Here is a 26,918-nt window from a genome sequence, read left to right on the forward strand (position 1 = left end):
CTAGAGTCCATTACAGATAGACATTGCTAAGACAGCTAAAAAAAATATTTTACTGCATGCTGTTACAGGAAAGTAATCAACACTGCGATGGCGTAATTACTAATACTTTACAGAGGTTAACTATTTTCCAATAACAGCATGTATAGCAATTGCATGTTTTATTCTTCTTATACCACAGCAATTTGCAGTGTTTTTTTAGCAGGACATGCAAGACTTTTTATCTTTTCTATAGTTACAGTTGGTGTTATTCAACATCATGGAAACAAGTTAACTTTTGTTATTATTTTATGTTATACACGCTGTAAAACCGCTGTTTTATTACATAACATACTCACCATCCTCTAATCAGTCAGATTCGAGAACTCAACGCTGCTGTGGTATACTTATATATGCATATATAAGTAATATACATATTAAATATATGTATATGTATATTATATAAGTAATATAATATACATATTACTTTGAACTGAAATAGTTTGAAGTCATGTAGTATAGTAGCAGCTTCCAGAGATTCATGACGATAGTTGCTGACCCACTGCATGCCCTTATCCGCATAGATCTTTAGAAAAACAGCTGCATTCCTAGTGCTCTAGCACTAACACCAAATATAACCGCATTATTATAAGTCCTGAGTCTTGCTGTGCTTTTTGTTTTATCTGATGATTAGCGGAGGCCTGTAAGGCGTTGGTACGAATCTCAAGGCATGTACTCGGACGACGATGCTAACAGCGATGCCTCCAGCGCGTGTTCAGAGCTCTCCTATAGCTCGCGAAACGGAGGAGTGCCGCACTACATGCGTCAGACGGAGGACGTAGCCGAGATCCTAAACCACTGCGCCAGTTCCAACTGGTCCGAGAGGAAAGAAGGTCTGATTAGCCTCCAGAACCTTCTGAAGAGCCAAAGAACCCTCAGGTGAGTTTTGTTTTAATTTAGTTTCGAGAATTCAGGCTGCAAATACAGCAGTAGATAGATTAGATGTGTATCACATGTAACTGAAATAATGACCTCATTCACAGGCTTCTTTATATCCTCAAAGGAAATATCCACATTACACCCATGTGGAATTTAAAACAGATTAAACTCCAAGGTGATAGCCTCAAATCCCTCCCAATACAGATCTATATTTTATACACATGCAAGCATAATTAGAATCTAATTAGCTTTTTCCATTATGTGCTTATTTTCCTCCTTTCAAATAAACCTACAGAGGTGCCAGAATGTATGCCTTAGCTGGAACAGGAAAGTTTTAGACTCCTAGCTACAGAGACACAAGAGACACATGAAAACTTAATCATAAAGCAAGTTTATTAAAGGGCACAGGACGTAGGACGTAAAACACTAATTTATGTCGACCCCCTATTGTGCTCTAGGAGTGCGTAAAATCTATTAGCAGTCTTTCTGGAAATGAATTCTTGAAATTGGCAGAAGTTTCCACTAATAAAACATGACTATCTCCGGCTTAAAATTAGAACTGAAAGATATGTTTACTCATTTTAGATTTGGTTTCTGATAATACTATTAAAAAAAAGGTACATTTCTTTTTTTAGATACTAGAGGCATTCAACTAGAACCAGAACTTGTGATAAAATTTCTCATGAATGAAGGTGTAACACCGACATTTACAGAAAACCTAAATCATAGTGCGGTGATGAGACTCTTAGCTGCAGTAAAACTGCATTTGAATGGTTAATGAATCCAAATTCTCATTTATTTTTATTTTTATTTATTTGTTTTTATGGTGTCTCAAATCCTTGCAGCTCCATGGTCTGGGTTTGATTTCCACCTCAGGCCTGTGTCCATGGAGTTTGTGTGTTTTTACCCCTTGGTGGGTTTCCTCCGGTTTTCATGGTGGGTTTCCTCCGGTTTTCTCCCACAGTCCAAAGACATGCAGATTAGGCGTTCCCAAATTGCCTGTAGTGTGTGCATGAGAATGTGTGTATGTGTGTGCCCTGCGATGGATTGGCTCCCCTCACCCCTTCCAGGGTGTACCTCGCCTTGTGCCGTAAGTCTCCTGGATAAGTGCCAGGTGCCTTTGTGACCATGTATGCAGGATAAAGCAATATAGACAATGAGAGAGAGAGAGATTAAAAAAATTTACTTGTCACACACAAAGCTATTCAGCGTCCATTCCTGTCTTGTAAAGCTGTCAAAATAATATAGATGAAGAAACAGTACATCAGTACAATGATGGAATGTCGATTCTCCCTGAATGATTAATATTTTGGATGTCTCTCTCTTTTTTTGGCTTTCAGCCGTGTGGAGCTCAAGAGGCTGTGTGAGATTTTCACTAGGATGTTTGCCGACCCTCACAGCAAGGTGAGTCGCTTTAATTAAGTCATCATTTATAAATCCTGGTGAATGGCATGAGTATAAAACTCCTGTAATGTGATTTGTGTAGTGTGGTTTGTGATACTAACATTTTTTTATGTTGTTGCACGGCCTTGCCTTGGTGTGGATTACTGCATCAGAGAGTAAGAGATTTCCTTCTGGGTTTATTCAAGTCATTGCAAATACATAAATACGTTATATTAAACATTGTGTGTCCTAAATGCTTAAAATGGTTATGCTGTTAGGTGTTTAGCATGTTCCTGGAAACGCTTGTGGACTTCATCGTGCTGCACAGAGAGGATTTGCAGGACTGGCTCTTTGTGCTCCTCACACAGCTGTTGAAGAAGATGGGCGCTGATTTGCTGGGTTCGGTGCAGGCCAAAGTGCAGAAAGCTCTCGATGTCACCCGGTATGAAACAAGCACAGTTTGATTGTACATTTATTTATTTATTGTATTTGCATGCCTTATTTTTATTCCCGTTATAATAAGTGTCCTTCATGTAAATGTGTTCTCTTTTTATTTTACAGGGATTCTTTTCCGTATGATCAGCAGTTCAACATCTTAATGCGCTTCATTGTTGATCAGACACAAACTCCAAACCTTAAGGTTGGTTTACTACGTTTTCTCCTCAAAATATAATCATTCCTACACCTTAACTTTATTTAGTTAAAAATAAACTCACAAACAAAAAAAGTGGCTCAGGCGCCTCATAGTTGAAAATTGCTATTGATGGATAACGTGCCACCAAACTGCAGAAGAGATGCATCTGTCTCCCGGAACTGTACACACAATCATTCATGAACACCACTTGCACAGTACAAGAACTCGGCTGGGAGTTATTGTCACCTTCCTGTACAGTCCTGGCCTCTATCCAAGCCATTTCCACATGTTTGGGCCTTTAAAGGAGATATGAGACCAGCATTTTAGAAAACTTTTACCTTGATGGTATCCAAGCACCAATGAAACGCTGGGATACATGCATTAGTGTAGAAGAGGATCATATAAAGAAACACAGATAGTTCTTACTCTTATAACTGTGTTCTGTTATTCTGCACAATCAAAAGTCCTTATTATAATATAATAATTGTTGTGTTATAATATGGTATAATTGTTGTTACTCCCATGGAAGGGTCACCACAGCTAACCAACTGATCGGAACAACAGCACAAACACAACTACGGCTCAGGTTTTACACCGGATGCCCTTCCTGACACAACCCTCCCATTTTATCTGGGCTTGGGGCTGGCACTCTATAATATCAGTACTAAAATCTGATTGGATAAGCCATCTTTAAATCTATTGTAAAATCCTCAATATATGAACACTCGCAAGCATAAAACAATAATTGAATTCTGTCATAATGCAGCACCTTGTTTGCTCTAGTGTGACCTTTTTAGCACATTATTAACATTATTAATATGACGGATGTTGGAACAGACGAGCTGGGAAATGAGGTTGTTGCTAAGGTTGTTACATAAACAATATATTTTTAAAATGTATCTTTGGATATTTTGCAGCCAGTCACAGTAAAACATTGCCTTCTTTATTTAATACATCCAATATGCCAAAGATAAGACAGTTGGGGTGGCTTAAGACTTTTGCACAATACTGTAAATGATAATATTGTCCAGAAAATAAATAACAGAAAATCAGATTATTCATTCACAAATCAAATTCTCATGTATGAAACTATAACCTTGCACTCTATTTTAATCATAAAGCATATTGTTCAGTACCTTAGAAAAGGAAGTATCTTACTAACAGCTTTGCGCTGTTGTGTCTGTTGTGTAGGTGAAGGTGGCCATTCTGAAGTATATCGAGTCCCTGGCCAGACAAATGGATCCCACTGATTTTGTGAACTCCAGTGAGACGCGACTAGCCGTCTCCCGCATCATCACCTGGACGACGGAACCCAAGAGCTCAGATGTCAGAAAAGTGAGGGTTTTTCCTTCATCTCTCAGAAAACACTTATACTTTTTTTTTTTAACAGCGACCACAAAAGCTCTTGTGATGCACCACAGCCGCCCAGCTGTAATTACACACACTAATCGTCAGTTGTAAGCAGACACCATGTGTAGTCTGCAGGGTGGCTTCATGAAGACAAGGATTGGAGTTGAACTTGGTTATAATAAAGCAGCTTTTAGTCTCTGCATTTTAACACACATAATTTGTGGGCTGCAGTTGAAATTTTAAGGCCCTTTAATAATAAAGAAAAATTCATGGCATCTATTTAAAAAGGTGGATTTTATCAATAATCAAGTTTATTAACCTAAAAGCTTTAGCAAGTTTATTTTGGTCATAATATTTACATTGTTGTATTTATGTGGTTGGCTATTATTCTTGTACAGTAGTGATGTATAATGTTTCCTCTCACAACTAAGGGGTTGCACAGCTATAATTTTTTTTTAAACATGTCCAGGACATCTCTTTTAAGATATTTTATTAGAGCCTGTGCTGCAGACAGAGAGAACGCAGGTAGAAAGAGCAGATAAGACGTGAACTCCTCCCCTGTGTCCTAGTACCACTAGTGACAAAAACATATGCCAAGGAGCGTGAGCTTAAACATGGAAGTCATGAGAATGTAGTGAAAGAAGGTCCCAGGAGCTCTGCTAAAGTTCCACCTGCCTCCTGTGTCTGGTTTTGGCATTGCTGTAAAACCTGGTGAGTAAATGTACAGAGGAAGACTCAGGCTGAACAAACTCGCAGTTTTGCCATCTGGATCCGGCTGGGCCTTGGGTCAAAGAGACGTCTGCAGTTCTCAGAAAATGTCACAGAAATTAACTCATTAATGACCTGTTTTTTTTCCACAAAGAGAACTATAATACAGTACATAGCCAGTGTTGGGGAACGTTACTTTTTAAAGTAACTAATTACATTATGCAAATTTACTGCCATTAAAAGGTAATCAGTTACATTACAGCGTTACTTTCTGATAAAAGTAACTAGTAATTAGTGTACTTTTACGTTGCAGAAAATGAAAACTCCTTTGTGATTCCTCATGCATGTTGTTTTAGTCAAGACCTTTATAATTATTCTACCATCATTACTCAGCGAAGTTTGGCCCATAATCTGTTAACTACTAATAACCCCTGTCTCAGCTATGCGGTTTCGCGCGGTGGCCGTACGTATGGTTCATCATGATTCACTGCGAGTTTCGGCACTGTGATTAGGTTTTCATCTTTCCACGCTTCGGTCCTCACATAGTCGAGATAAGGGTATAACAGCAGGAATAACAGGGGGGGCGGGTTATCGGGGACGGGGCTTGTATGACGACTTTCACACACAATAACCGATTGGGAATGACTGCTGACTGGCTCACGAATTACATAAATTGTCTGAATAACGGATCACATTTTTGAAAATATAACTAAATAACTAAGTACTTAAATGGCGGACCTACCGCGTTAGACTACTTGTTACACCAAAAAAGTAATCCAAGTACTATAATGCGTTACACACTCTCTCTTTCTCTATCTCTCTTTCTCTCCCTCTCCGATTATGGCAGTCACTGAAAGCAGACAGAAATGCAGATAAGTAGCTTGGAGGTACTGTAATAAGACACAGGTGGGAATCATCACATTTTACCTGCCAGTTCAACCTTTTTCCTCACCATCTGGGGCTGACGCTTAACCATGCCTCACTACCACAGCGCTTAACAACAACAATCAATCTGTCAAACCACACTCTAGTTAATTAACACACTCAGGCTACAGTTACATTTTGAAGATACGCTAAAATACATGTGCAAAAGAAGCATCAATATTTGTATAATAGTTTAATAGTTTAATATTACTTTTTTAAAAAGATGTACAAAACATATTTTAAATGCACTTTTTTGGACAACTGGGCATCCCAATCATTGAAAATGTGAATTCTTGGACAGCATGGAAGCTCATATCTTTTATACCTTGATGGGTGATGCTTTGTCTACAGTGGAGTTTGGAAGGCTTTTCATAATGATAATGAGTCCGTCTTGTTTGCACTTTATAAACCTAATTTAAAATCACTTGTGTACAGTTACATATTTACTGTATACACACTGTGTAGCTCATCTTTTAGGGTGCATAATACGGCTGATTTTAATCTATTTTTTAATAACAGCAGACACATAGCAGGCATCACTGTCAGTGTCACTGCTGGGCTGAGAATGATCCATCACTTATATCAGGGTTTCTCAGGGGCTTTTTTAACTTTTAAATAAAAAAAATACAATACAATAAAATCCTGACTTTTCTTGGACTCTTGCGTCAGTCATATAGTCAACATCGATGTGTGCGTGTACTGTTTATTACAACATTGTTGTAAAGCAAAAGCAAGTGTCATTAGAGAGGTTCCTTGTTAAAGATCTAGTTTCCCAACAGAGCAGAGTTTTCGTTATTGTCTGTGTACAGTATATGTGTATGTGTGTCTTTGTGTATGCACGCACGCGTGTGTGTGTAAAAGTCATCCTACACAGTAGCCCCTTCCCTCCTTCTCTCATCTTACTTCAGCTTTACAAATACACACAAGCGTGTGTGCGCACAAACACACACTAATGGAAACACTGCTCTGTCTGGATTCTTTTCAAAGGTAAAGTGCAGGTTCATTTGTTTTATTTTTACTTTATCTTTTGTATGAATTATTTTCATATATGAATATTTTTGGGTTGTGGAACAAATCATCAGAGTTTCCATTATTTCTTATGGGGAAATTTGCTTTAATATATGAGTGCTTTGATATACACGCATGCTTCCAGAGCAAATTATGCACACACTCAGACTTTTTGCATAGACGCCAGAGTTGCCAGATCACATAAAACATCCCCCTATGTAGCTCTTAAAAAACCAACCCACTCCTGTAAAAAAACAGAGCAAATAATATCTGTACTAGAGCTCATACACGTACTGATATATTAACATACAGTACTTTGTTTCATAAAACGTATATTATAAATAATATTTTATAACCAAGATAATAAAAATAGTACGCAAAAGGTGGTATGGCTCGTCAATTAGCGCATGAGCGTTAGTGCACAATATGTGTACCCAGCTGTTCTGACTGTGTGTGTATGTGTGTATCAGACCCTGCACAGCTGGGTAAGTGAGGAGCTGGCAGGGAGGCTCAGCTCACTCACCCCCCTCCCCGTGGAGGGCACCCTGGAGGAGAGATGTAAGCAGGTAGTAAAAGTTTCCCTTTTAAACCTGCATGACCGGCGCATAAACCACACTTGGCTTGTGCTCTCTCTGGAGCCGTTCTTCTGGATAATCTTCAACTCTTCTTATTTGGGACTCTTAACATATTGACTGTGGGAAGAATGTATAAAAGCTTTATTATCTCTTAAATGTCTATCTGAAGATGTTTAATTCCTACTCTGGTTAGGAATGCTGGGAACCTGTTACTAGCTAATGTTTCTGTGGCTTTGGACTTGAATGATGTGCTCAAACACCATGCATGCCTCTGCAGAAAATCCAGACTCTAACAATTTCTTCTGATCTTTCTAACACAATATTTTTAACACTTTTTTCTCCTTTAATGGCTGTGGTTACATATTTTTATTACATATGAACAATAATACAAGATGTTACATAATCTATGCGACAGAAGGCTATACTAATGTAAAGGTAAATTGATAACTTGTATAAGATGTATGAGAACTAAAAAAAAGATACAATGTTACATAAGATTAAAGTACAATGTTGTTATACAGTATGGTGTGATACTTGATGTATTTTCTATTGTTATTATTAACTATAGAAACAATAATTATGTAGAAAAATCCTTTTCCCAACTGTGTTTGACTGATGGCACTTGGTTAGTAAAATAGTAACTTAGTGTAAGTATCGATCCAATGACGGAAACTTCAAAGCACTTTTTGTAAGTCGCTCTGGATCAAAGCGTCTGCCAAATGCCTAAATGTAAAAGTAAATGATAATGACTATTGCTGTTATATCTTCCGACCAATCAGAATCAAGAACTTTGTATTAGAATTTGCCATTGATATACAGTAATAATTGATATTGATATAAGTGTAACAGATTAAAAAATTCTCAATGTTGTAAGAGACCAGCTCAACTTTTCTATACAGAAACAAGTGATTCAAGTTTTTTGTGCAAGTTGTTTTAATATGGTAGTTTACATTGTTTTTTCCACCTAATCTCATTCCTATTTGTATATCGTCACTTTAGGTATCATGATTACTCAGCTGTACAACAACTTCCCGTTCTCCTATGGCTCACGTCTCTCTTAGTCCTCTTCTCATTGTGCACTTTGCTTGTATTGCAGGCTGCTCAGATTGTGCTGATCTCCTTGTTCGAGCTGAACACACCAGAGTTCACAATGTTGCTGGGAGCACTGCCTAAAACCTTTCAGGATGGAGCCACCAAACTCCTGCATAATCACCTGAAGAACTCCAGCAATGCTGCAGCCACGGTATACTGACGTTATATCATTGCTACTGAACATACAATTAATACCGAGATGATGGAAGGACAAATTGTCATTAAAACCTTCACGACATTAGATGCCAAAGCCCATTATACAGTGAAGTGCAGATTAGAAATCATTTGCAAATCTCATTTATTTCTCTCATTACTTTAAATTTACATTTATGTCTTTACTTAGAGTTCACCGAGCAACACGGTTAGCCGCACACCTTCAAGACTCTCTGGTTCCCGTACTAGTCCCCTGACATCCCCTACAAACTGCTCTCATGGAGGCCTCTCACCCAGGTATTAAAATACAAAACGTTCTGGAAGTATGTGGATCATTTTTGTGGTTTTTCAATATACATAAGATTAAACCTTTAAACTTAATAAAACTGAAATCCAAATCAGATGTTTTGTGCCTAAGCAGAATCCTTCAGTCATATGCATGCAATTTTTACCCAGCTTGGTTCTGAAACATATTCCCAAAACTGTAACATATTGTCCTTTGCACAAGTTTTAACCCCCTTTTTTCTAAACATTTTGTACTGTTAGAATCTGGTGAATTTTAAGGGACTATATGTCATAAAATTAGTTATTAGAAAATGGAATGAATATGGCACCACAACAACCACACACAATTTACAGTACACACGAGTCTGTCCATTAGTGCGAGTGAGCAGATATGGAGGGCACTAGTCACAGAAGCAAGCAAGTGGACTCGGATAATAGTGATAACATGAAGCTACCATGTAACATGAAACATGTAACATGAAGCTACCATGACTACACTTCATTATGAGAATTCAGAGTGATGGGTTTTCACCCAACATAGTGCTTTTTGACAAAGCCAGACTTTGATTTTGGTTTTCCTCAGACCAGAGAGCTTCAAACCTCCCCTTCTCATTGCCTGAGATGTATTAATACCCATGCTCTGTAGAGCCTTAACATTTATTCATAGATAAGTTTCAGTTCCAGGTTGTAACATTACAAAATGTGGTAAAGTTTGGGGGGTGTGAATACTTATGTAAGCCACTACATGATTGAGCCGATCCCATGTTTGGTTATGGATGCCTGCTACTGTTTAACAATACTAATCCTCTTATTATAAGTTGACCTTCTAACACGCAAGCCTGTTTCCTCTACTTTCCCTTTCCTTTCTTCTCTTTCTCCTCTTCCTCTTTGTTTATTTCCTTCGTCCTGCATCATCCCCTGTTCCTGACTCAGTCGTATATGGGGCTGGAGTTCGAATGGTCTTTCAAAGGCCCCGTGTCCCTTCACTCCCCCTTCCTCTGGCCCTGGTACCCCCCCTCTCCGACCTGGGCGCCGGGCCCCCTCGCTCAGGTAACGACCTTCCGTCTAGGGGTCACTGAGTGGGGTCAAAGGTCACGGGGAGTCACTTTCCCATTTAGAAACAGGCTGTTGTTCATTACCCGTTCGCTTGTATCGCATTTATTATGAGTTCCTAGAGAAGGAATATTTCACAATGTCCAGGCACTTAACATTCTTAGTTTTTTCCGAATGTATTATTCACCTTACATTTCTTTCTGTTTTGTTTTTTTTGTTTCTTGATGTCTGATCAATCCCCATCATACTACACTTAACTTTTTTTTTGGGGGGGGGGGGGGGGATTTTACCCTTTTTTTATTTGAGTTTCTGTTCTGTCATTCTGTTTAGTTTTGCATCTGGATGAGGACTGCAGATTAAACTAAAGCATCATTTAACAGCTGTTGACAAGACTACAAAACCACATTAAACAAAATGTTCAGCAACTTGTCTAATGTTTACAGAGTCTGTCCTCAAGGGGTTTCCTCAAAGCGAGCTAAATCGATTCAGAACGTCTTATATGCAGATGGTTTTACTAAACTGTGCATTTCTAGTCACATTTAATTACTGTCTAATAGAGATGACAGATAAAGCTAAAGCTGTATAGAGAACTGAGATTGAGACTGTTTTTTAACTGTTGAGTGGAGAATTAGCTTGAATGCAGCGAAACTAAAAGTATTTTTAAATCCTAAAGAAGATACAAGAATTACTTTATATTTATACTTTAGGAAATCCATTTAATCTGGGTTTCTGGGGTTGGAAACCAAGTAGTGGTTAATGGAAAGCTTGTGGGCTATGAAGGATGTACGATCCCTTGTTCCACACATCAAGTAGTGCTCTTAAACAGGGGTTCGGAAAGGATTTGGGATTTAACCTTCTGTTAGATGTTGGTGTGCGGCATAGCTCGCCTCAGGTGTAAACAAAACAAACAGTTCAGAGGCAATTTTAAATGACTTAAAAGCAATTACTAAGGCGTGTTGTTCAAGATGATATCAGATGTGTCAAGTACTGCTGATCCTACCGACCTACTTTCACCTATGCTGCAACTAGTGTAATTTAATGATTGTTTGAATGATGAGTGATACATATAGTTAAACGTCCCAGTGCTGTTACCATCTATTATCAGCACTCATGGAGTGCCCCTTGTCTAATCAGATTACATTGTTGTATAATATGTATAATTTATGCTTGAGGGATTTGCACTGATGATAAGATCAGTGTAGATATACAGTACAGGGACAAGAAAATATACAGTCAAAATGATACTGTAGGACCACAATAACATAAGCGCAGCAAAATGTTTGTAAAACATTTTTGGCCCTTTCTTTTTGTCATACACTATATTAAATTTTTTCCAAGAGTAGTGTATTCCTTGGAGTAGAATGATCTGGATATTTCTCATATGATTTAGTAACTATCTTAATGTGTGTGCAGGGGTAGTGTTGTTATTGTCACTCCATTGTGTTACTAGCAGTTACTTTACATCAATGTAAAAAAAAATATATATGTGTGCAGCATGCTGGAATACGACACAGAGAACATGAACTCGGAGGAGCTCTACAGCTCTCTGCGAGGAGTCACTGAAGCCATTCAGAGCTTCAGCTTCCGCAGCCAGGAGGACAGCTACGAGCCAATCAAACGTGACGCCAAGAAAGATGATGCTGTGAGTTTTACTTTACATTATAATAAAAAAAAAAACTGGGCTAAATTTTACTGGATACTTTGCACTCTTAAGTTCTGCTTCCATAATAAATACAAGTTTCTTAATCATTCTGAAAGAAAGAAAAAAAAAATCACATACAGTACACTACATGACCAAAAGTATGTGGATTCCTGGATATAATATGCATTTGAGCCTTTACTAAAATTATGCACCCAAGGATAAAAGTACATAAAATTACTTTGTATGGAATATTATAAAGATTTCCCATTACTGGAACTAAGAGGCCCAAACGTTGGTTTCAGCATGACCATACCCCTGTGCACAAAACGCAACTGAGGTTTGCCAAGGCTTTTTACTATTTAACCTCTTACTACACTAATGTGTCAGACTCATGGGGTGTTCAAATCAAACCAGGACTTTTAAGGACACAACAGAGTTATAAGACTTAATTTTTCGATATACTCCCCTGCAACACTAATGCACTTACCCCCATGTCTGAAACTGCTGAAAATCTGCTTCATGTCTGAAAAGCTGGCCTCCTAAACAACTTTCGGAAATGGCTTGGAGTGAGGTCAAGGCTGTACGGGATGTGAGCCAAGTTCTAGTAAAGCAGCGTTTGTGAAGGATTGTGTTAACAGTTCCCACTCACAGATGTGCTGGTGACGATTTATCCGTCGATCTTCAAGAGTTACGCATCCTACTTGCTATATGTTTACAGAAATGACCGCAGACATTTGTGAATGTACAGCCTTCTTTAAATGTTTGCACCATTCAAATGTTTTACTGTGGCTGAGAGTCTCATCACTGTACTTTGCTAGTTAAGTACTGGTTTGACATGAACGCCCCTCATATTTAATGACATCTGTGAAACTTTCATGTCATATAAAATCTATAATTTCTTTCGAAAATAGTATCTCATATATCTGGTTTCATGATTTGTGTGTCACACAGAGTGCCTTAGCGTCACCTGCCGCAGACCCCCGACTAGGTACAGATGTGATGGAGGGGGGACGAATGGCTCTGGACAATAAGACCTCGTTACTGAACACACCGTCCCCTCGCTCTTTCCTGGGGCCGAGAACACGCGAGTACAATCCCTATAACTACAGCGACTCCATTAGCACTTATGACAAAGCCGCTCTAAAGGAGGCAGTGTTCGATGATGATGTGGAGCAGCTCCGTGATGGTAATGCCTTTCTTCCTTTTTTTCTCTTTATGGCTATAGTATTTTCAGTTACTGAAAATGTAACCCTACCAAAAAAAATTCTTGGTTGTTCTTTAGGTCGGCGTCAAGAGTTTGGTGAAAACAAAATCATGGCTCCCAAAAGTTATTCTGCAGGTAATAGATTGTTTCCTTTAGATTGCTTGCCAGAGGTGTTAAATAATCAAAGCAGTTATCTGAGAGTGGTTTTATATTTTTTTCTTTCTCTGGTTATCGCTCAGGCCCTGCTCAGCACTTGGAGCTTGTTGGTGACCTCCTAAAAGAGCTGTCCAGTCACACAGAGCGTGTGGAGGAGAGGCGGGCCGCCCTGTTGGAGCTGTTGAAGGTGACCCGTGATGACAGCGTAGCCGTTTGGGAAGAGCATTTTAAGACTATGCTACTGCTGCTGCTTGAGACACTGGCGGACAAAGACGTGAGTGATCTGCTCAGTGTTCTAGCACTCGTACTGTAGAAAGAGCAAGGTATGCAAATGGGGCTGTGTGAGCTGCCATCATTTATACATTTGGCATAGGAGCTCTGCATACTACTGTACCACTGGTGTTCTTATATGAGTGATTATTCAGATACAGTGGGTGTGGAAAGGATTCAGACCCCCTTAAATTTTTCATTCTTTGTTATATTGCTGCCATTTGCTAAAATCATTTAAGTTCGTTTTTCCCTCATTTATGTAAGCACCCCATATTGACAAAAAAACACTGAATTGTTGACATTTTTGAAGATTTTTTTAAAAAGAAAAACCGAAGTATCACATTGTCCTAAGTATTTAGACCCTTTGCTCAGTATTAAGTAGAAGCACCTTTTTGATCTAATACAGCCATGAGTCTCTTTGGGAAAAGATGCAACAAGTTTTTCACACCTGGATTTGGGGATCCTCTGCCATTCCTCCTTGCAGATCTTCTCTAGTTCTGTCAGGTTGGATGGTAGACATTGGTAGACAGCCATTTTAAGGTCTCTCCGGGGATGCTCAAGTCAGAGCTCTGGCTGGGCCATTCAAAAACAGTCACAGAGTTGTTGTGAAGCCACTCCTTCGTTACTTTAGCTGTGTGCTTAGGGTCATTGTCTCGTTGGAAGGTAAACCTTCGGCACAGTCCTGAGCACTCTGGAGAAGGTTTTAGTCCAGGATATCCCTGTACTTGGCCGCATTCATCCTTCCCTCGATTGCAACCAGTCGTCCTGTCCCTACAGCTGAAAAACACCCCCACAGCATGATGCTGCCACCACCATGCTTCACTGTTGGGACTGTATTGGCCAGGTGATGAGCAGTACCTGGTTTTCTTCACACATACCAAAATTTAAGCCAAAAAGTTTTATCTTGGTCTCATCAGACCAGAGAATCTTATTTCTCACCATCTTGGAGTCCTTCAGGTGTTTTAATGTGTCTTGCAATGAGGAAAGGCTTCCGTCGGACCACTCTGCCATAAAGCCCCGACTGGTGGAGGGCTGCAGTGATGGTTGATTTTCTCCAACTTTCTCTCATCTACCGACTGCATCTCTGGAGCTCAGCCACAGTGTTTTTCTTTTTTAATAAATCTGCTAAAATGGCAACACTTCTATGTTTTTCTGTCAATATGGGGTGCTGTGTGGAGTACCTGGAATCGACAGAGCACCCCATATTGACAGAAAAACATAGTATCCAGTCCAACACTGTATCAATCAGCAGTCACGGCAAACATTTATAAAAACAGATCTACAAATCTGTGTTATCAGTGTCAAACCATTTAATTGTCCTGGTTTTGGTGATCAATAAATCAGTAAGATTACTCAGTTTAAACAGATTCTGGTCTAGTTTCGAAGGCTTTTGGATCAGGAGTAACAGTGGGAGTGTGTAGATCTGTGTTTGATGACCCGTTTTTGCTGTTTTCCTTCTCAGCACACCATTCGGGCGCTGGCTTTGCGTGTTCTGAAAGAGATCCTGCGAAGTCAACCTGCACGGTTCAGGAACTATGCCGAACTGACTATTATGAAAACACTGGAGGCTCACAAAGACTCCCACAAAGAGGTCAGTCACAAGTAGGGTCAAAAAAATAAAAATGTTTTTTTTTCTCTCTCTCTTTCTCCCACAGAACCATGAAAGACTCATATCAAGTACTTTATACTGTTCTCAAAAACATTATTTATGTCTTACCTTTATTCCTGCCTTAAGTCATACTCTAGGTTTCTAAATTTTTGTAACCAATCATAATGCAGGATTACTTAAACTCCCACAAACTTGCTAACAGTTTTGTATTCATTCTTTTTTATAATGTTAATAATCGTGATTTATATTTATGAATCAATCAAATAAAATAAATAAATATTACATTATTTGTCACTTGTGTTGACAGCACTTGGGGCCTTACTCAAGAGCTCCACAGTGGCAACTTCCGATCAGTAACCCACAGTCTTAACCGTTTGAGCCACCACTGCCCTTTTAATTATATAATGCATGTTCGAGTCAATTCAAGACTTCTGATTGTGCAGAATAACAGAACACAGTTATGAGAGTAAAAACTCCCTTTATTTCTCTATATAATCTTCTCAAACACTAATGCACTTATCCCAGTGTTTCACTTGTGCGCCAAGATAGAAAGTTTTCTCAGTATGCCTGACCCATGATCGAGCTGCCTGCCTGATTCACGTCTAATACTCTGGCATCTCAGGAACTCCTTTAATGACTCAAACATGTGGAAATACTTTGGAGAGAGGTCAGGACTGTACGGGGGATGTGGCGATAACTTACAGCCAACTTCCTGTAACGTACAAGTGTTTTTCGTCAATGATTGTGTGTACAGTGCCCTCAGACAGATGTGTTCCTTCTGCAAGTTAGTGACAAGTTATGTCGATTTTTAAGCATTCCACACTCTGAATGTTTATAGAAATGACTCCACTTTGGCTGGGATTTAGTCGTGAAGCCTTCTTTAAAAAGTTTGCAAATTGAACTGTGGCTAAGAGTCTTATGTATTGTGCTTGAAGCTTTGACTTGAAGTTTAAACGCTTTTCATACATAAATGTGATTTAGACTGACAGTTATATTCAATAATGAAATAATAATATAAAATATTTTACTCAAAGCAACAATTTAATTCCTGCCTTTTCTCAATAGACTAACTGATTATAGAAAAGACTGAATTCTTGTAACTAATCATAACGCAGAAGGTGGGATTACTTAACCTCAAATTATTTTGTAATTCAAATACAAAACACAAAAAAGAAAATCGTCGAGCACGTCTATCTACGACCCGTCCTACAATGTAGATATACTCAATCTATCAATATCAATTTCAGGGAAATATTGTTTTCATTTATGTATTTTTTCTCCCATGATGTTTTTTTCATATATATATTTTTGCCCTGATGTCACATAAAGGACTCTTAAAATCCTGCTTAAAACACATAAAATTCTTGCACTTGCAGTGTAAAGTGAAAGTACACTTCTGTAATTCTTTTTTTAGGTGGTGCGTGCTGCAGAGGAGGCCGCCGCCACCCTGGCTTCCTCCATTCACCCGGAGCAGTGCATAAAGGTGCTGTGTCCCATTGTACAGACTGCAGACTACCCCATCGACCTGGCTGCCATTAAAATGCAAACCAAGGTCATTGAACGCATCCCGGAAGAGTCCCTTTATCAGCTGCTTCCTGACATCATCCCCGGTCTGCTGCAGGTACACACAGACGTGCATATAAAAACACACCTGCTCCTTTAAAAGACATAATACACACCTGGTACACTGTTAAACCCTGTTACAGATAGAAAGCAATGCTACACCAGGGAATCAAACCACATATTGTACGTAGGAAGACACAGCCATTAATAGACAGCATCACGTGATGTAATTTCAAATGAGATTGTTGTGTGCTGTTTGTTGTACTTGTCACTATGAACTCTGTGCATCTGTATTTAAGGGTTATGATAATACCGAGAGCAGCGTGCGGAAAGCCAGTGTCTTCTGCCTTGTGGCGATTTATTCTGTGATTGGAGAAGGGTTGAAGCCTCATCTTGCCCAGCTGACGGGCAGCAAGGTAAATGTGCAGACACTGTGTGAGATACATAATGAATAAGTCGGGCAGATATGAATTCATGAGACTTTTGAGACTTTTTCCTCCGCGCATGCGTGAGACGTCAATGAACACAGACAGCACAGGTTTTTCATAGCAGTGCTAACAACTGTTCGTCGCCTGTGTGTCATTTCAGAGGACCTCCGCATTAGACTCATAGAATGTAAAACGTCAGGAAACTCAAATCTCATCTAACTAAAAACATCTGAATCGGACAGTCTGGGTTGTAATATGAAATGTAGCCTTTGTCTCCTTGGGAATTGTTTCAAAGTCTTGTGCTCCTGCCTATGAACACATTATAGCAATGCTGATATTCAGTATAACATCACTCTCACTTTTGTGTAATATTGCTTAATTATATTGCATGCACATATTATGAATTGCATTTAGTATCTCATGGCTATCGCATGGTTGTGATTAGTGTTATGATTATACCTAGGACTAGTAATTGGATGGATGGAGGGACGAATGGAGAATGGATGGATGATTTGATTCTCATGAGGAAATTTGGGTGCTACAGCAAAGTGACAATGTTGTTCATTCAAAACATTTTCTTATATCAGCAATACATAAAACTACTATTAGATCATGTATTGGTTTATTTCAATGTGTGTCCTCTTAGTTACTGTATATATGTTTTCCATTTGTAAATTGACTTGTGCATTTTATGTTTCATCAGTTTACGCAAAAGAGGGAAATGTATTTTCCTAACAATTCTAATTTCTTTGCAGGAAAGTGTTTGTAAAAACCTTGCTTGTACAACTGTTGTAGTTATCTGCACAATACTTCCCTACATGTATAATCCATCTTTACACATGAATAATATGCAAAATATCACAAAATATGAATTCATCTCTTACTATGTACTGTTTGAATTCAGTGTTTCAATGCATTATCGTGGCAGATTTTTAATACCATCTTCGTCTTGTCTTATGACAGATGAAACTGCTGAACCTCTACATCAAGCGAGCCCAAACTACCAACAGCAACAGCAGCAGCTCGTCTGACATCTCCTCCCACAGCTAAACCAACCAACCACATTCTTGAACCAATCGCAACCTCACGCCCAGTCCAGTTTCACTGAAACGATTCAGTTTCTTCAGAACACCCAAACACATAACCTGGGTTCTTCTTTTCATTTAAGAACAATGTTTTTATTTGAATCTTTTATTAGACCCGAAACAGCAGGTCTCGATTAATTTAGCCCTGTGTTTAGAGTTGAGACTTCGGTATGGGGTCCATGTTCCAGTATGTGATACTGAAATGGGTCGCTTGTCTTGCCGTACTCCTGAATGTGAGTGTAATGTATCAAGCATTAACCAGAGCAGTTGTGCCTCAGTCCAGTGGACCTGTTTGTCTGTATTCTTTTATAGCGCAGTCTGTTTCTGTTTAAGGAATACTCTTGCATTCTCTCTGTCGCACATCTGTAGAGTATGTGTAATGACCATGAAAAGGACAGAAAACCTATTCGTACAGTATACTACTTTCTTAAAATGAAAGTCTAGGGGCAGCAGTTTTTCTGCAAAGCACTTTTATAGATTTATGAGTCAGTTATGTTTTTCTGATTAAAATTTCTTTTTAGTAATAGCCTTTTCAGAGACAGACAGATTTTTGTCATGGAAGAGTTGTTGGGTATGTTCTGTAGTTACTGTAACACTAGGGAATTCTCGAAATTGTATGTGAAGTACAGTATCTGAAGTTTTTAAATATACTAATGCAATGTTGGAATGTAGAGTATCAATGTTGGACCAGTACATGAGAGTATTTTCGTTAACATTTTTATTACTGTTCATTTTTCATTCGAGTTTTAATTCTTGTTATATAGACCTAATAATCTTAAACATTAATTTATTGCACCAACATCTGCCCTTAGACCTAGACACCCATCAGCCAAAACATTACACCTACAGTAGTATTTTGTAGGTTCCCCATGTGGTGCGTGGCTCTGCAGGGCATTTGGGGTGCGCTGTGGTGTCTGGTACCAAGACATTGGCAGTAGATTCTTTGGCGGCTGCAGGTTGTGGGTTGGGGCCTCTGTTGATCAGACTTGTTTCTCCACGGAATGAGATCACGAGGAGAGTTTGGAGGCTTGTTTGATGGCCTTGGGCTTTGTGACTTCTGGGCCCTGTGTACGGCGGGCTGTGCACTGGGCGTTCTGGTGCTTGTCTATCATGGCCATAGAGTGCAATGAGTTTTCTATGGGATTGGACCAGACAGTCTGACCTTTGGTCCCTGTGGGCATGGGTGAGCCTTGGGTACCCTTGATTCTGTCACCGGTTGGTGCTGGATTATACGTAGTTGGTTATCAGTGTTAATGTTTTGTGATTTTCATGTTTTGGCTGATTGGTGTATATTATACAGTAAGTCAAATTATTTTTTTAGTACACACAGTTTTATGGGAAAACTTGATGTTTGGACCCCTACAGAGAAAATGTCTTCTCAGAATTTTATTAGAATTTGAAAGGGAATCTCAGTAAAGGAAATCCGGTATTTGGCCCCCATTTAAAAAAAAAAGTAAAAATAAATAAAACTAAAGCATCTGCTGTGATTACACCTACCCTACAGATCTTGTGTACAGATAATAGGTTGAAAGATTCTGGAGTATTCCTTTAACTTCCTATAAGTTCCCTATTTCCTGTCGCTGGTTGGCTAAAGAAAACCACCCTGTCAGCTGCTGTATTATTGTTAGCTTAAATCAACTTTCCAGTGAAGGACATATTTAGTAAATGTAAGAACTAGATTAATTGAAGATGCATTTCTATGTACAGTAGGTGTAGTAATAGACATCTTTATCACCGCTGCCTCAAATTGCTGGAAAATTCTGTTGCATGTCAATCATTCGGACCTACAGAAAATTCACTTTTTGGGTGGCATTTAATTCTAAATATGCAAGAACTACAAGAGATTGTATTTGTACAGTAATCGTCCTTTTGTCCATTTAGAAGGAAGAAAAAAGATGAAGGATAACTTTATCCCTGGTTGATTCTGTAAAAAGAAAAAAGAACTGTTCGGTGACTTCCAGGAAGAAGCCTGCTTAGAATAATATAGGATTTTCTTTTTTTTTTTTTTGCCTTTGGATTTAAAATTTTATTTGAAGACCAAGAAAAGGCTGGTTAAAAGAATTTCAGTTCTGCTCAATTTTGAAGCAAGCCTCTTCATCAGTGAATATTCTGAGTAGACTCAGTGCGTTCGGCTATTTACAGACCAAAACACTGCTATGAAATTGTGCATGTATTCACTCCGATGTTATATCTGTTGTGCAAATCTAAATTTTAGAGCAATAATTTTGATCCAAATTGGATTTACTTTTAGTCAAGCCACTTGTTTAATTCTCTGGTTGTGGGAACTTACAAAAAAAAGCTGCTGTTAATTGAACCCTTGCTCTTTAATTTTTACTCTGATCTTGAATGCCGTTGAATTTTGATAGGCACGTTAGTTTGGACCGCAAGAGCCTGACCAGAAAACTCACTGAATTAAAAAAAAGGGGACAACAATTTGACCTGGATGGGTTTTCTGTCTTTTTTTCAGCCTGAAACCCGAATAAAAAAGATGTTCAGACATCCGGGGTATTGTCTCGTAGTATGTTTAAACAGCTGGATGTGATTTTTAAGAAACAGTTGTGTAAAGCATCGGTTCCTGAAGTGTGACCTAGAACCCCATCAGGCTCTGATTTAATATTTTTTTAAATCATGGTGAAATATCACAGTCCACTTTTAATATTATAACGACTGTAGTGGCGCTGAGTATACGTTTAAATAACGAGGCTAATATTTAAATTAATTTCTGTATGCTCATGAATCAGTGCTCAGAGATCTGTTGAGTATTCATTTTAAAGTTAATGGAGTTGCTACCTGGAAAAAAAAAACCTTTAAGAACTTCTCTTAACACCAAAAGAATTAACACCACAGGACAGATACTAATAGTGTACAGTGTATTAGTGTTAAGTCAGAAAATGTTAAAACATCACTGCAAAAAAAAAACAACAACAAAAAAAAAACATATCTATGCAGGTGAGTAAAGGCAAATTCCTCCAAAATATGTATAAGTATATTAGTTTTTATGGAATAAAGAATAATATTTATTTCTTGAGTGCTTTACCAATTAACATCTAAGTTCAAACTTATTAAGCTTGTTTTTAATCAGTGGAGATTTTTTTCTGGTGATAATTTAGACTCATTGTCTAAATAATGGCATATTTATGGCATAATAATCATTGGAATAACTGAGACTGCAGAATTTGCCTTCATTTCTGATATTTCCACTTCCTTAGATATTATACAAGTGCAGTGCTGTTTGAACATTTTCGCAAAGTTTTAATCGACCATCCTGAAGAGCTCCTCCTGCATGCACACAAAAGCATGCGAGTTTCAGCAGCCGCTTGCGAAATCTGATCTCTTCTGGTGTACTGTAATGATGTGTGCAGTGAGCGGCGTCGTACTGTAGGTGACTGATTAACAATCCTGGTTGTGTGTATACTGCAGATATGTTTACATGGATACTTGCTAGAACCCCAGGCTTCGGTTCAAATGTCTAGAGGGGCTCAGTGCTTTATACGTTCCCTTACCTTACTATTCACTACTACTAAAGAAAAAAACACCTCTTCTGTTACATTTGACTTTGTTCACTTAAGCTGCAAATGTGTTTTTTAAAATCTGTGTGTGCGTGTGTTTGTATGTCTCACTGTCTGTCAGTGTGTGAGTGTGTGTGTGTGTGTACAGTATGTGTAAAGGAAAACTCCATTGTTTCAAAGGACTGTTACAACGGCAGCCAGTGCAGTGCTTTTGCTGACGAGTTGAAACATTAGCCGCCGCCTGTCGCTTTACTGTGCATGCCTTTAGTTTAGCTGCTCTTATTTAATATCCATATCTGTATTTATGTTTTATTTTGTGTGATTTCCAGCAACTGTACATAGAGACCTGTTTTTTTTTTGTTAAACTTCCACCTGTGATAGAATCTGTAAACATCATTTGCTCTAGATAAAGCAAAACCTCCTGAGTTTTCCACCTAAGGCTCTGTCTCTTTCTTGAAATATACAGTGATGTACGGTATATGTAAAATTTTTTAAGCAGTGTGCACGATCAGACCCAACTGCCACATGAATTAGCAATTCTATACCAGTACACTGTTGACAGGATCATGGGCATCATGGGTAATGCTGGCTGTGATAGAAAGGTTTCAGAACATTGTGCATCACAGCCTGCTACCTATGGGGCTTGGAAAGGAAAGGGTTTTTGATCCAACCTCCAAATTCCCCAAATCTCAATCTGACTGAGCATCCATGCAGCGCGCTGAATAAACAAGTCTGATCCATCGGAGCCCCACGCCGCAATCCACAGCACCCAAAGGATCTACAGTACCACTAACATTCCGGTGCCAGACACCACATACCAGTAGTAAGTCTGCCCCGAGGGGCCAGTGTTACCCCTGCAGCACAACCTGCATTTTACATTTACAGCATTCGGCAGTCGCCCTTATCCAGGGCGACTTACATTTTATCTTATACATCTGAGCAGTTAAGGGTTAAGGGCCTTGCTCAAGTTGTATGCTGGGGCTAGAACCTGGACATTCCGATTAGTACAGTAGTCTAACACCACACTGAGCTACCGCTCACATTTTAATGTTAATGTTTAATGATGGTGTACGTTAAAATACAAATCAACATAATGAAATAACTAATTTATATATTAAGTCATTAAAACCATCAAACTTATGCCATTGTTCTGTCCATAAAATACCTTAATCTTTGGTTATTTTGTTGTATATTGTAGTACACAGTTCCATGTACAATGCCAACGCATGCACACACACCTACACAATCACACACCTACCTACCATTACAGTATATCTTATATCCAATCTTCCAATCAACACTATTTGTTAATTGAAAATTGTAAAATGTTGCAAAACTAAGGCTTTCTGTTCACAGACTACATGGCAGAAAAAAAATGTGTATTGCAAATAAATAAGTTTCATATATATATATTTTAAAAGTAAACATTAAATTATATTATATTGTTTTATAAAACCATGCATTAGAATATTTTGATTGTAGGTTTTCGGCTCTCTGTGTTGCATCATACCCTTACCCTTAGGATTAGTTCATTAGAAACAATAGATTAATTTAATACTTTTACTGAGTACTTGCACTAATATTTTTTTCCTATTACATTTAGTGTTTAAATTAAAACATATTATGTCACCTTGTAATTAAACCTGATAAAAGGCAAGTTCTGTGAACCAACATGAAAGTCCAATATGAAAGTTTTCGATTTGATTTCCATCTCATGGCAGCAATCATAGGAATTTTATAGTGAATGGCATTTTTTAAATCTTCTGATTTAATTAGACAAACAAGCGTACAAACAAGTTGGCACTACTTTCATGCATTAGATAAATAATGTCAGCCTGCATAGGTTGCATTTTTTGTACAGTATTCAGCATAACAGATCTTACCAAATTGTAAGTTCATGCACTCTGCTATACTATAATGTGTTGATTGGAACACAATCTTAAATTATATTTAAATGTGTGCAAATAAATAAAAAAAATATTAAAATCTTACATGTGTCTACAGAGAGCTGCACTAATCACTGTAAAATGTACACAGACTTTTTTTTAGAATCTTTGAAATACAAAATTTTGACCAAGATAACTGCAGATTAATACCTTACTTCAGACTGTTTCCTACTTTACTCCAAAGTCGTCTAATACCGCTGTGCTTTTGCACTCTACACTGCTTTGTTCCATTCTTTATACCTGTCTCTTATTTGATCTGTCAGTCAGTGCTCTGAGTGGACTCGTGTGCTGGCTTGCAGGTGATTTCATCAGGGAATGTTACATGGAGGAGGAAGTGTTTTAGACCTTCTAAGCCTCTGACTGACATCACAGCCTGAGGCAGGAGAGAGCTCATCACATCACCCGGCTTCACTAACGCTCTCTCCATTCTCTCCTTCTCTCATTAATGAGCTCAAACAAGCCGTATGGCACTTTTTTTTAATGACCTTTTCCACCAAAACGGTGCATGAGTTTAATAAGCAGAGCGACTTCTAGTTGGATTCTGCTCCCATTGCATGAGATTAGAAATTCATTCCTAATCCCATTACCACTGAATATACAGTATTTTTTAGTTATTAACCAGAATTGGAATGTGAAATTATCCTAAAATTGCTATTAAACATTAAGGAAAGGATAATACTTGACAGGGTGTGCTGTGAAGGAAAAATAATACATTCTTATCATCCAAACAATTCTTAATTGCACATCTACTGCCAACGATTAAAATTATTAGGGAAGTTAAACATCATGAAATGTAAAACCACCAAGACAGTTCAGTTCCTGTTTTCATTTACATTTGAGCAGCTATAAACAGTCATTACCTCAATATCCTCCTTTTTTAATAGAGATTTAAAAAAGAGAAAAATGCAGCTTGTCATGTTAGAAAACTCCTACTCCTAAAACATTATTAATGCTTAGAGAACACTGACGCTGATGAGTCCTTCTTTACATGTTAAACATGTTCTTAGAGAAACCTTAACCATGTAAGTTTCAGTATGATTTTGTCTGTTAATAACATCGTGTTATGTTGTGCTGTGATAAAAAAAAATCAATCAACACCTTATGACCAATCAGATTTGAGATTAAAAAACTGTGATTACTTCAATTCAATTCAATTCAATTTTATTTATATAGCGCTTTTAACAATGGTCATTGTCCCAAAGCAGCTTCACAAAAAAAAAAAATTAAAGATTTTTACTCTCCCTTATATTTTATTACTGGGATTACTTACTCTGACATTTATTTTTATACTGCTTTATCATGTGCACATGGTCGTGATGGGTTGGAGCCTATCCCCACGAGGCAGTGTACACCCTAGATGGGGTGCCAATCCATTGCAGGGCACACACACACACACACATATACACTCTTGCACGCCCATTTAAATGCTACAGGCAACTTGGGAACAATCATTAACCTAATCTGCATTTCTTTGGACTATCGGAGGAAACCAGAGCACCCAGAGGAAACCTGTAAAGCTCGGAGAGAATGTGCAAACTCCATTAACACAGACGCCGCGGGGGGGTGTGCAAGGCAACAGTAGAAAACAATGTATGCTACAGGAGAAATATGTCTTTTAACCCAATATTTATTACATATAAAACTCTGTGTTTCACTTTGATTTTTGAAGGACATGACAAGTCACTAAAGCAGCAGCATCTGATCCAACTGAAATGCAGCTATGTCTTTTCACGTCTAAAAGCTTGGACAGCATGTCAATCAAACATACATTTATGATTTATGGTTGGATTAAAAATAGTCAAGGTGATTAAAAAAACTTGCACTGACATTATGTCCATACAGTTCCTTAAAATAACAGCAGGGGGAGGTAGAGAGCTGAGAATGAAGCCACGTGCTGCTCTTTAAATCGCGCTCGACCTTGACACGTATTACACAATTTACTAGATACATGAAATATTGAGTGCATGAAATTTATTAATTCAGTGTAATACAACTGTGTTATAAAGCACATGATTTACATGGAGAAATTTAATGCAAAAATATAAATATAATAATAATAATAATAATAATACAGTTTATCTTGACTGAGAATAAATCCTAAAACATTATTTAAATAAATCAGAAATAAACTACCTGAGATAGATGCATTTAGACTGCATACATGAATTAACTGTTAATCTCGTAATGCTGATAAACTGCTTATTATTGATTACTGCTATGCATTTTGACCAAAAGGTCCAATTTTTTTATTCTGTAAAAGTCCCGTCGTTACAGTGTAATGCGAGTAGGCTTAAGAGTAGACAGGTCTTGCCTAGACAGGCCCAGTGCAGAAAATAATCCGTCTAAAATCAGGCCTGGGGATATCAAGCTATCTTGACTAGGCCTTTAGAATCATATATGAATATGTATAATATATTGTTAAATCCCTATTTAGACTAAAATTGATACATACCAAAAGATGTATGAGCAGCATGTATTGTAATGGATCACGGTTGGAGGTTTACATTTCTACTGACTGGGATGGTGATACAGTGCGTGGAGTTGCTTCCTCACAGCTCCAGGGTCCCTGGTTCTTTGAGTTATTTTCTGTACGGACTTTCCCATCTTCTCTGTTTGTCCGCGTGCATGTACTTTCACTTTCCAAAAACATGCCTTTAGGGGAATTACCTGCAGTAGAGTTGCCCCAGGTTTGAACAAGAAGATGTGCATGGTGCCTGGAGAGTAGTCAGTCCATATACTGTACTATCATGTTTTTAGAAATAATTTAAAGGAAACCCAAATTGTGCCCAAGCCCAGGATCAACCCAAGAACAAGAAGAGTTGTGAAGCAGCATGGCAAATTTCTGCACCAATTATATATATATATATATATATATATATTTTTTTTTTTTTATATAAGTGCTTTCTGAGGAGATCTGAGGGTCTCTGCAGGACATCATTGTGCACTGCCTAACTAAATAAAAAAATAAAAAAAACACTCTTAACACAGTCATTTTTTTTTTTGCTGGACCCTTTTGGCTTTTTTATGGTGTATTTTCTGTGGCATTGATTCCACAACCTTATGCACCTTATACAGAGCTCGTACAGTATTGATGATGAAGGAATCAAAAAAAAAAAAAAAATTCCAGCACATCTCAAAGACTTCCAATGAGGTTAAGATTAAGACTCTGTGGTGGACAGTTCTTGTGTGAATATGATTCCTCATGCTTGCATAAGCACTCTTTTACAACCTGAGTCCTGGAATATGTCCATGCCATCAGGGAAGATGTTACAATCTGGACATTCAGTACTTTCAGGTCATTAGCTGGTTATTGCAGAACCTATAGACCTGACCAACTGAAGCACCCTCAGTTCATAACCCTGCCTCCAGAGGCGTGTACAGTGGCCACTAGGCATGATGGCTGCATCGCTTCATGCGCTTCCCTTC

The 26,918-nt window shown here is 38.2% G+C and overlaps 1 protein-coding gene across 19 annotated transcripts in view; it reads left to right on the forward strand.

Annotated features, from left to right (window-relative positions):
* LOC128542760 (CLIP-associating protein 1-B-like) overlaps nucleotides 1-19,980 on the forward strand; it is a 70,198-nt gene extending 50,218 nt beyond the window's left edge. For 9 of the 19 annotated variants that reach the window (XM_053512744.1, XM_053512743.1, XM_053512745.1 and 6 more), the window contains 17 exons: nucleotides 671-915; nucleotides 2,256-2,319; nucleotides 2,577-2,740; nucleotides 2,860-2,938; nucleotides 4,124-4,267; nucleotides 7,393-7,488; nucleotides 8,594-8,740; nucleotides 8,933-9,039; nucleotides 9,961-10,077; nucleotides 11,575-11,722; nucleotides 12,674-12,908; nucleotides 13,005-13,061; nucleotides 13,166-13,356; nucleotides 14,815-14,943; nucleotides 16,376-16,582; nucleotides 16,824-16,940; nucleotides 17,916-19,980. In XM_053512744.1, the coding sequence (XP_053368719.1) occupies nucleotides 671-915; nucleotides 2,256-2,319; nucleotides 2,577-2,740; nucleotides 2,860-2,938; nucleotides 4,124-4,267; nucleotides 7,393-7,488; nucleotides 8,594-8,740; nucleotides 8,933-9,039; nucleotides 9,961-10,077; nucleotides 11,575-11,722; nucleotides 12,674-12,908; nucleotides 13,005-13,061; nucleotides 13,166-13,356; nucleotides 14,815-14,943; nucleotides 16,376-16,582; nucleotides 16,824-16,940; nucleotides 17,916-18,002 (2,334 nt within the window). In that variant the 3' untranslated portion in view covers nucleotides 18,003-19,980. The remainder of the gene's footprint in view (nucleotides 1-670; nucleotides 916-2,255; nucleotides 2,320-2,576; nucleotides 2,741-2,859; nucleotides 2,939-4,123; nucleotides 4,268-7,392; nucleotides 7,489-8,593; nucleotides 8,741-8,932; nucleotides 9,040-9,960; nucleotides 10,078-11,574; nucleotides 11,723-12,673; nucleotides 12,909-13,004; nucleotides 13,062-13,165; nucleotides 13,357-14,814; nucleotides 14,944-16,375; nucleotides 16,583-16,823; nucleotides 16,941-17,915) is intronic. The other 10 variants (XM_053512752.1, XM_053512754.1, XM_053512755.1 and 7 more) reach the window with 3 other exon arrangements.
* Nucleotides 19,981-26,918: the final 6,938 nt, after the last annotated feature.

Source organism: Clarias gariepinus, chromosome 15 (genome assembly GCF_024256425.1).
Source record: "Clarias gariepinus isolate MV-2021 ecotype Netherlands chromosome 15, CGAR_prim_01v2, whole genome shotgun sequence".
Lineage (NCBI taxonomy): Eukaryota > Metazoa > Chordata > Actinopteri > Siluriformes > Clariidae > Clarias > Clarias gariepinus.